Source organism: Atta cephalotes (assembly GCF_000143395.1).
Source record: "Atta cephalotes unplaced genomic scaffold scaffold00058, whole genome shotgun sequence".
NCBI lineage: Eukaryota > Metazoa > Arthropoda > Insecta > Hymenoptera > Formicidae > Atta > Atta cephalotes.
In genome coordinates, this window is record NW_012130122.1 from 1,281,802 (window position 1) to 1,293,364 (window position 11,563).

At 27.3% G+C, this 11,563-nt stretch overlaps 3 protein-coding genes across 3 annotated transcripts; all 3 read left to right on the plus strand.

Annotated features, from left to right (window-relative positions):
- Positions 1 to 1,698: 1,698 nt before the first annotated feature.
- Positions 1,699 to 2,989, plus strand: LOC105623530. The gene is made up of 3 exons (XM_012204922.1): positions 1,699 to 1,729; positions 1,931 to 2,200; positions 2,496 to 2,989. Exons 1-3 carry the CDS (start codon positions 1,699 to 1,701, stop codon positions 2,987 to 2,989), a joined length of 795 nt encoding a protein of 264 aa, XP_012060312.1.
- A 753-nt stretch (positions 2,990 to 3,742) lies between these two features.
- LOC105623531 (odorant receptor 43a-like) lies at positions 3,743 to 6,733 on the plus strand. The gene is made up of 3 exons (XM_012204923.1): positions 3,743 to 3,790; positions 4,271 to 4,426; positions 6,680 to 6,733. Exons 1-3 carry the CDS (start codon positions 3,743 to 3,745, stop codon positions 6,731 to 6,733), a joined length of 258 nt encoding a protein of 85 aa, XP_012060313.1.
- Positions 6,734 to 7,988: 1,255 nt separating this feature from the next.
- On the plus strand, positions 7,989 to 9,264 carry LOC105623532. The gene is made up of 3 exons (XM_012204924.1): positions 7,989 to 8,022; positions 8,215 to 8,484; positions 8,774 to 9,264. The coding sequence occupies exons 1-3, from the start codon at positions 7,989 to 7,991 to the stop codon at positions 9,262 to 9,264; spliced, it is 795 nt and encodes a 264-aa protein (XP_012060314.1).
- Positions 9,265 to 11,563: the final 2,299 nt, after the last annotated feature.

Genomic DNA, 11,563 nt, shown 5'->3' on the forward strand with positions numbered 1-11,563 from the left:
ACGTACAATACTATTCATTTTATAGTTTGTATGCAAAAACCTTATTTAATAATACTTGTTTAATGTTGATAAAATAAAACAACTTTTTTTATGAATATATTAAGAAAGTTAAAAAATGAGTACATAAAAGTGATATTCGTTAACCCAATAAACTATTTTCTTTTGCAATAAAGATATTTAAAATCTGTATATTCATCTGCAGTTTTCTCGGAATATAAATTATCATATTTTCTATCGTTTTAATAAACAAAAGTTCATTATTTACAACACTTACTTTTGCTGTTGATTTTTGTTAAAGTAAAATATAACTAAGAGGAGAATGTTAAATATTTATTACATTTCGATTACGATAACCACATATATCTACCTATGTATAATAGAGATTATAACCACAAATATTATTGTAACATAAATTTAATGACGATGTATACAAAAATTATCACACATTTATGATATTATCACATATTTATAAAATGATTTTTAAAAACTGATTGTAATAACATAAATTAAATTAGAATCGATATTAGTAACGCATACTCAAATATTAGAAAATAACAATAATAATTAATTTTAGATATTAAAATCAATCGGCTATATATCATTTCTATTGACAAAACGTGGCTGAAGATACATTAAAATTTAACATATTACATTATAATAACGTAAAATAAATATGCTCGTGACTATAATATTACATAGCTGAGTGAAAATTTCCGACCGATAAAATACATTCTATTGTAATATTTAAGAAATATAATTGTTTTGTCTATATTGTTATGTCTTATAAATTATATTAAACATTTTATAATATTTTCATTGCGCAGGAATAATTCGATAAACATTATATCTGTGCATTACGTTTAAAAAGAAATCAGAAATCTATAAATTTCTCTTCAATGTATTGCAATTAGATTGTATAGATAATTTCATCAATTTTTATTCGTGTTTTTATTCGTGTTTTATGAACGTGACAAGAATGTAACTACATTGGTACCTGTATGTCAGTTTTATCACTTACATCAATTTTAAGAAAAGCTATTTTGTTTTCGAACAGAAAAATGTTAAAACAATTTGGTTATCTCATAGCAAGAAGATTGCCAGATCATTGAAAATTACATACGTTATAAGAAAATTGCAGTTACAAGATCGAAATTTTATCATTAGAAATAGAACTATGAATTAACAAATTATAATATACTTATAGTGTAAAGATAATATTATATTCGCTCACGTTTGCAACAAGTGATAAGTCTTTAAAAGAGATATTTGAAGATATGCGTAACATATGCAATTTTATATTATCTCTTTTCTTTAATACAATTTTTGTGGCTATAGAATGTCATATTAAAAATGCAATGATGTTATTTCTCGTTTCGCAGAAGATACATATATAATGGAGCAATATGCAACATAAAAAAAATTGTTCAAGTGTGTTCGGCAAACTTACGATGTCACGCAATATTTTCTGTCTCGTATTTTATTAGACTAGACATAAACGCCTTTTATAAATTGAACGTTTATAGAATTTTCTTATCAGTAGTTAGAGATCAGTAGTCAGAGCATTCTTAATATTTAATGCCATGTTATCCACATTTAACAAGGGTGCTGAGTTTTTACATTTGTATGGAGAGCATGCGTAATAATCATTCTGCATCAAACCTTGAAAAGAACAAGATCTTCTTCATTCTAATTTTCGACATGGATATTACAAAATCTCCAGGATACAAAGGTACTAATTTCATGTTATAATACATTATTGGTCGCATTTAATTGATCGTATACAGGACAAAAATTTTTATAATTTTGTATTGTAAATATATTCTTGAGATATTTCAGTATCGTTAATTTTTGTTCCGTATAAACATAAAAATTTAAAAATTAATTTGCAATTATTTTATTCAAATGGCTTACATAATACAAAAATTATTAGATTTTTTGTGGGCTGTTAATCTACATCGTTTTGGATTTAAAATGATAGGCTTGTGGCCTAAACCTAACAAATGCACTGAGAAAAGTTTGTGGTCCGAAATTTGGATTGGCATCATTTTTATTTTGTTAATATTTATTTCTAATGTTCCGATGATATATGCAGTTATAGAAGTTTGGGGTAATATGGTACTTGTAATAGATAATTTACATACAACATTACCGCAACTGATAATATCAGTGAGATACATCATTATGCGACGGAAACAAACGGGTATGTCCAGAATTATATAAAATAAAATATTTAGTATTATATTCTGTCACTTTGTTAAATCATTTTATGACAAATAATTAGAAATATATTGGATTATAATAAGAACACAAGCATTATGTATGATTTACTTTTACATATCAACGTACATGAAAATAAATAATAAAATATGTATAATTCTTTTTCTTTAATATATAGTAGTTTACAAATAGCAACATATGTCCAAATAATTCACTATTTTAACATCTTTAGCAAATATTTTACTTATATTTTACCTATAATTATTTATATTTTTAAGTTATATTGTCAATTGTAAACATGATGGCGGAAGATTGGATAGCATTTAAACAAGATAAAGAGAGAAATGTGATGATAAAACAAGCACAAACAGCACGATTAATTATGATAATTGGATATGTTTTCATGATAGTAGCGGTTCTCGCAGTAATCATTCCACCTTGTTTCGGCATTCCGGTAATATACGTAATAACGAATTTTACGGGTGTGAATAAACCGTTACCGTTGAAGACTTATCATTTTTACAATACAGATAAGAGTCCGCAATTTGAATTGACATTTTTTATTCATAGCTTTACGACTTTATTAGGAGGTATCATTTACATGTGTGTAGATATTTTTCTAATTTTAATAATTCTTCACATTTGTGGCCAGTTAGAAAACTTTAGATGCCGTTTAACTGATTTGATTTCATGTAAAAATTTCAATGAAGTTTTGAACAACATCATAGAAACCCATTTACGTCTTATCAGGTATGAATTTTTAATATGCTAGAACGTTCAACATAATTAATTTAGAAGCGTTATTGAATAAATTTTTTACAAATCCTTCTTAATCTTTAAATGTATTAAAATTTTTTATCTTCATTTATATTTATTATAACAAATTACGGATTAATCATTAATAAGTGAAAAGAGATATAATATACATTTTCTCTTTATTTTCCAATTCGGCGATCATATTCATTGAAAACTTTATTATGTTTTATTCCCAGGCAAATTGGCAGCTATAAAACTTGTTTGTCAAAAATATTCTTATTAGCATATACATATAATAATTGCATAATATAATAATTACATTAATTTTGTGCACTTTATTTATTAGAAATATTTAATTAGAAATATATTAGATAATATTAAATGAATGATAATCTGTTTATTTTATGTTTAGGTTAATGTTTAGAAATATGTAGCTCTGAATATATATATAGTGTCTTATTGAATTGATGTGATAATTATTTAATATTTTTTTTATTCTTGTAGGTTTGCTGACAATATTGAAAATACATATTCTGTAATGATGTTAGCATTGATATTTCATTTTGGCATTGTATTTTGCCTAAGTGGTTTTTTATTTACTATTGTAAGATTCAGTAAAATAAATTTGAGAAATATTTCATAACAGATGTAGTATGCTTCTTTATGCTTTCCTATAATTTATGTATTTCAGATATTTACAGACAAAAATGTAGATAAAGCTGATATCGCGCAAGGATATTTCTCACTATTACTTCTTGTTATTTTATTAATGAATACTTTTCTCTATTGTGGAGCAGGAGAAATTATAACAGAACAAGTAAGTTATATGTATAATGTGCATAAATAATGTATATAAATAACGTATATAAATAATGTATATAAATAAATTTATTATATTTTATGCTTAGATCAAATAATTTTCATGTATATCTGTATATCTAACAAGTATTTTTTTGCTTATATTGTTGCTTATAATGTTATTTATTATCAAATTTGTTATCACATTAAAGAGATTAAATTTTGTTATCACATTTAAGAAAAACTATTAATAATTTATTTTGTTATATATATTGTTATATATATTCTTATGCATGTTAAATGTTCAGTTCTGAATAAAAGTTAAACAGCATGCAAATTCATTTGAGTTGTATAACATGTTTCTGTTTTTAATTTTTTTTATTTTTACAAAAAGTAAGAAATTAATTAAATTTCAATCAATTATTACTAATACTTTTGGAAATAATCCTCATTGATATGGCATGAATATTAATATATTTTCTCATATACATTTATTAAGAGCAATGCTGTATATCGTGCAGTGTGCGATCTTGAATGGTACAAGTTGAAATCAAGTAAGGCAAGAAATCTTATTATGTTAATGATACGAGCTAAATATCCTTTTTATATCACTGCAGGAAAGATTTTTCCACTAACAATGGCTACTTTTTGCAATGTAAGATTATTTATAATTTTGTCACTTTAATTTTATTTCGTTTCTGTTTAACGAAATATTTTACTTTTTATGTAATTTCTCTTTCTCCCCTCCTCCTCTTTCCCTCCCCCTTCCCTCTCTCTCCCCTCCCTCTCATCGTGCGCGCGCGCTTGTGTGTACAATATATAGCATACACATATTTATACTATATACTTATATATGCAGCTGGATGGTTAATATTAAATGTAGCCTATTTAAAAGCAAGTAGATTAAACTAAGCAAAAAATCCTGTACGAGAGCAAGTCAATAAGTTCTTAGAAAATTTATCAGTGGGCATTTGCAGTGCCATGTCACATTACTTTTAGATAAATAGCGTCTCTCAGCTGATTACTGTCAAATTTTGAGCGGAATTCATCGCGTGGTTTCATTTCTGTAATTAAAACGAACAACTTTTATATTTTTTGCAAAATGGAAAAAAATGAGTTTCATGCAGTGATCAAACATCTATATGAAAGGTTTAACACCGAAAGAAAATCTGAGATCTCAAAGCTGAGTTGGATAATGTTCATGGCACACCTGCACCAGTATTTGTGATTGTATACAATTGAGTGAATGAATTTAAACGTGGTACATCCACATGTAATACACCTCATTCAGGACTCTAATTGAGGCTACTACGCCAGAAATCATCGAATAAAGTCGGTATTGTTTTGACTGATGAATTGAACGAGTGAAAGCTTGTTGAGGCCACAAGCCTCACATGACATAGTGATTTCAATTTTGCATGAACAATTGGGTATAAAAAAGCTATCGACGAAGCTAGGTGCCACATTTGCTCACTGTGGATCATAAGCGCGACCATGTGACGATTTCAAAACAATGTTTGGAGATGTTTCAACGTAATCCAGATGAATTTCTGCGTCGATTCATTACTGTGGACGAAACATGGATCCATTACTTCACACCCGAGAAGAACAGTCAAAACAATAGACTTCACCGGGCGAACCATCTCCGAAGAAAGCGAAGACCATAAAGGTGATAGCAATTTTTTGGGATGCACGCGATATAATTCATATCGATTATCTTCCGTCGAAGTAAACGATCAATGGCGATTACTACGCAGCTTTATTGGACCATTCAACAACATTTTAAAGAAAAAACGTCCCCATTTGGCGAAAAAGAAAGAGTTCTTCCATCAAGACAATGCACGGATTCACATGTGCCCGGCATGGTCAAATTTAATGAATTTCGCTACGAATTGCTTCCCCATCCAGCATATTTGTCAGATTTAACCCCTCTACGAGTATTTCCTATCTCCAAACCTGAAGAAATGGTTCGGAGGAAAAAGATTCACCACCAGAGAGCAGCTCATCGCCGAAACAGAGGCTTATTTTGAAGGGTTGGACAAATCATATTATTCGGATGGCTTGAAAAAGTTGAAGAATCATTGGATCAAGTGTATCGAGCTGAAAGGAGATTATGTTCAGAAATAAAAATGAATCGATCAAAAAAAATGTGTTTTACTATGTTTTACTATGTTTTTCTAAAAACTTATTGACTTGCCCTCGTATCATTTTACAATTTTTGCAATAGTTAACAAAAAATTCATTATTTAATCGCCGAATAATTCATTCTGTCTACCGCCAAATGTAAGCGCGTGGCGACCATAACGTACAACCAATATTGTAAGTTGCTAAATATATAGGGTAATTATTTAGTATAAATGACAATAGCAATTTGGTCGCATAAGCGACGAAAGAAAATAAGGTTTGTTCGCATCGTATGCTTCAACATGCTCCAACTTCCTCCAACCATAGCTTCTACCATATTCACTCAAACGTGCTCATTAGAGTGAATAGGAGCTATGGTAAAAACATGTTGAAGCATGTTGGAGTATACGACGTGAACAAACCTTACATTTTCGTGCTGAGCAGTCGTATCTCGCAACACGCTTACATTCGATAGATCGGGTGAATACGCATTTATTTGATGATTATTAGTAATCAATTTTCCGTTAATTAAAATTTGCGAAAATTACCAAATATATAAACCAGATTATAGATTATAGCTGCAAACGCTATTATAATATAAATTAAATAATGATTCATGTAATGATTGTCACACATTTATAAGATTAAATTAAAACAATACAAATTTATAATACAAATTAAAATCATCACAATTAATCACCTTGATTTTTATATATACACGTACATAAAATCGATATTGGTGTATATTTAAATGTCAGGAAATAACAATAATAATTAATTTTAGATATTAAAATCATCGATTGGCTACATATCATTCCTATTGACAAAACATGGCTGAAGATGATATATTAATATTCAACATACTACATAAGTGTAAAAATATAGATTCATGATTACAATTTGCATAGTTACAAGTAAAAAATTTTCTACCTACTGAGAAAATGCGTAGAAATTTATTGTTATCATATTTAAAAAATAAAATTATGTTTTGTTTATTATATATATAATATTATATATATAATTATTGTTTATTATAAACAATATGCCATTAAGCATTTTGAAATGTGATGAATACTTTCATTGCATAGGAACAATTCAATAGTGATTAGGTTCATGTGCATTACATTTAAGAGAAAACTAAGAATTTGTATAAAATTATAAAATAATAATTATATAAAATATAATATTATAAAATAATAATAATTATAAAATATAATTAATTATAAAATATAATAATTATAAAATAGATAAATTTCTCTTTAATGTTTGCTTTTGAATTAGATTATACGTAATAATAACATTTCATCAATTTTTAGTGCTATCGTGTTTTATCAAATCAACGTTGTAAGATGTAATTACGTTAGTGCATCCATGTCAATTTTATCACTTAATTCAAATTTATCACTTAAAAAAAGAATTGATCGGCTGTCTTTATCTTCAATGAACAGAAATGTCAGATCAAATTGGTTATCTCATAGCAAGGATGTTGCTAGATCATTGAAAGCTATATACGTTATAAGAAAATTGCAGTTATAAGACATCAAAATTTTATCATTAGAAATAAAATTATGAATTACAAATTATAATATACTTATAGCATAAAGATAATATTATATTCGCTCACGTTTGCTGCAACACTCGATAAGTCTCTAAAAGAGATATTTGAAGATATGCGTAACATATGCAATTTTATATTATCTCTTTTCTTTAATGCAATTTTTGTGACTATAGAATGTCATATTAAAAATGCAATGATGTTATTTCTCGTTTCGCAGAAGATGCATATATAATGGAGCAATATGCAACATAAAAAAAATTGTTCAAGTGTGTTCGGTAAACTTACGATGTCACGCAATATTTTCTGTCTCGTATTTTATTAGACTAGACATAAACGCCTTTTATAAATTGAACGTTTATAGAATTTTCTTATTATTAGTTAGAGATCAGTAGTTACAGCATTCTTAATATTTAATGCTATATTATCCACATTTAACAAGGGTGCTGAGTTTTTACATTTATATGGAGAGCATGCGTAATAATCACTCTGCATCAAATCGGGAAAAGAACGAGAGTTTCATGTTCTAGTTTTCGACATGGATATTATTATAAAATCTCCAGGATACAAAGGTACTAATTTCATGTTACATTATTGGTCGCATTTAATGTATACAGCAAAAAAAATTTTTATAATTTTGTATTGTAAATATATTCTTGAGATATTTCAGTATCGTTAATTTTTGTTCCATATAAACATAAAAATTTAAAAGTTAATTTGCAATTATTTTATTCAAATCGCTTATATCGTATAAAAATTATTAGATTTTTTGTGGGCTGTTAATCTACATCGTTTTGGATTTAAAATGGTGGGTTTGTGGCCTAAACCCAACAAATGCACTGAAAAAAGTTTGTGGTCCAAAATTTGGGTCGGCATCATTTTTATTTTATTAATGTTTATTTGTAATATTCCGATGATGTACGCAGTTATAGAAGTTTGGGGTAATATGGTACTTGTAATAGATAATTTACATACAATGTTACCGCTACTGGTAATATCAGTGAAATACATCATTATGCGACGGAAACAAACGGGTATGTCCAGAATTATATAAAATGAAATATTTAGTGTTATATTTCGATACTTTGTTAAATCTTATGACAAATAATTATAATTAGTAATGTATTGTAGATTATAATAAGAAAACAAGAATTGTGTATAATTTACTTTTACATATCAACATACATGAAAATAAATAATAAAATATGTATAATTCTTTTTTTTATGTATAATAGTTTACAAATAGCAACATATGTTCGAATAATTCACTTTAACGCCTTTAGCAATGCTTATGTTTTATCTATAGTTATTTATATTTTTAAGTTATATTGTCAATTGTAAACATGATGGCGGAAGATTGGATAGCATTTAAACAAGATAAAGAAAGAAATGTGATGATAAAACAAGCACAAACAGCACGATTAATTATGATAATTGGATATGTTTTCATTTCAATAGCGATTCTCGCAGTAATTATTCCACCTTGTTTTGGCATTCCGGTAGTATACGTAATAACGAATTTCACGGGTGTGAACAAACCGTTGCCGTTGAAGACTTATCATTTTTATAACACAGATAAGAGTCCGCAATTTGAATTGACATTTTTTATTCATAGCTTTACGACTTTATTAGCAGGTATCATTTACATGAGTGTAGATATTTTTCTAATTTTAATAATTCTTCACATTTGTGGCCAGTTAGAAAACTTTAGATGCCGTTTAACTAATTTGATTTCATACAAAAATTTCAATGAAGTTTTGAACAACATCATAGAAACCCATTTACGTCTTATCAGGTATGAATTTTTATGCTAGAATTTTTGTGCTAGAATGTTTAACATAATTGAAACGAGCACGTCTCTCTTAACAGCATACACCACATCAAAGATGTTCACAACTAATCTTTTATATTTTAATCATATAACAATTAGAAAAATGAACGTTTCGACCTTAAATTAGGTCATCTTCAGTATTACAAAATTACATATTCAGAATTACGCATATAATACATTATCACAAATACTATAAAGAGTTTGATGTCCTGCGAAATATTGGATCAGTTTAACTCGAATCATGACAGACTGAAATTCACAGTTGAGCATAATTATAAGGATATTGTGGATTTTCTTGACTTCTTAGTTTAAGGATTGTCGAGAGTCTCATAAGATTCGATAATTATAGGAAACCGATGAATTCGGGACGTTATTTAAATTACAAATCTAACTACTCAACATACATAGAACATAAAAAAGGAGTGATAGCTCGAAGTAGGCAGCTTGACAGAATTTTTTTCCTTGCACAGAATATCCAGAATATCATAAGAAAAATATTGAGTCCATGATCAGTGTCTACTCTCTAATAGCTTTAGATATAATCTTCTCCACAATTAACAGCAGAATCTGTCTTAGATGAGATAAGGATAAATTAGACAAGATGGAACAACATTGTAATGTTGATAAATTGATATATAAAATAAGTTGTCTCGAATGTGACGTTTCATATGTAGATTAGACGAAAAGGAAAGTTAAAATTAAAGATTAAAGAAACATAAAGCGAATATTAAGAGACTCAAAAGCTCACATACGCTAGTGTCGGAACATTAGTTGAAATATGGACATGAATTAGATTGAGAGAATATTTTTTTGTTAGATTCAGAATCAAAAAAAACTCATGTCTGAAATGATATACATTAAAAAACAAATCAAGGCTATTAACATACAAAATGATACAGAACGCTTACCCGAAGCATATTTTTTTTTGCTTAATATAGTTTTCCTCACTTAACTCCAATGTTATCCTTTCTCTCAGCTTTTCGACGAAAATTGTTTATAAATTGTATTGTCATGATCTGACAATGAGTTTAACATATAGTCTCTAATAGTTTTATTCGTTAACACAAGTTCACCACATCCTAATAGGACTCACAAAAGTTATTGCACATAGCTATAATATTATTGTACTTTCTTAATTGTAATTCTGAATTATTAATATAACTATATTCATTCCACTATTTGGAAATTATATATGTGAATAACTAAAGAGACTAACGATATGACTAATTGACTGAATTTTAATAGACAATTATTTATGAATACAATACGATGAATACAATATCCGACTACCTTTTCTTGGAACATTTTACTTAGAAAAGATAACTTGTCGTGAACATTATTATTTTGAATTCTTACAAATTATAACGGGACATCAAACTCTTTATAGTGTGTTGCGATAATGTATTATATGCGTAATTTTGGATATGTAATTTTGTAATACTGAAGACCTAATTTAAGGTCGAAATATTCATTTTTCTAATTGTTATGTGTATTTTTCTAATTGTTATATATATGATTAAAATATTAGCTGTCTTGCGTTGGTATATGCCGAGATGTGTATTAAGAGATTTGCTTGTTTTAAAATTTGACGTATCGACTTTTATTGTTAATGTAATTAATTTAGAAGCATTATTGAATATATATATTTTTTACAAGTCCTTAATCTTTAAATGTATTAAAATTTTTTATCTTTATTTATATTTATTATAGCAAATTAATACGGATTAATATGTGTGAAATGAGATATAATGTACATTTTCTCTTTATTTTCCAATTCGATGATCATATTCATTAATGAAAATTACGTTTTATTAGCTGTCAGGCAAATTGGCAGCTATAAAACTTGTTTGCCAAAAATTTTTCTTATTAGCATATATAACATTCTTATTAATAAATTCTTATTAGCATATATAATAATTACATGTAAAAATTAATTTTCTGTATTTTATTTATTAGAAATATTTAATTAGAAATATATCAGATAATATTAAATAAACGATAATCTATTTATTTTATGTTAAGTTAATATTTAGAAATATGTATCTATGAATATATACAAAATATATATATATAAAGATTATGCGTTTCGCGGATTTCTTCCGTGTCCAGATCCATTCTTGAAATGTCAACGTTTCGTACGTGATACTGTATCAGGCTGCTCCTTGCCCTGATGAAGTGAACTGCAAGGTTTACGAAACGTTGGCATTCCAAGAATGGATCTGGACATGGAAGAAACCTGTGAAACATATAATCTTTAGAAAGGACCCGTGGAAGTCTCAAGA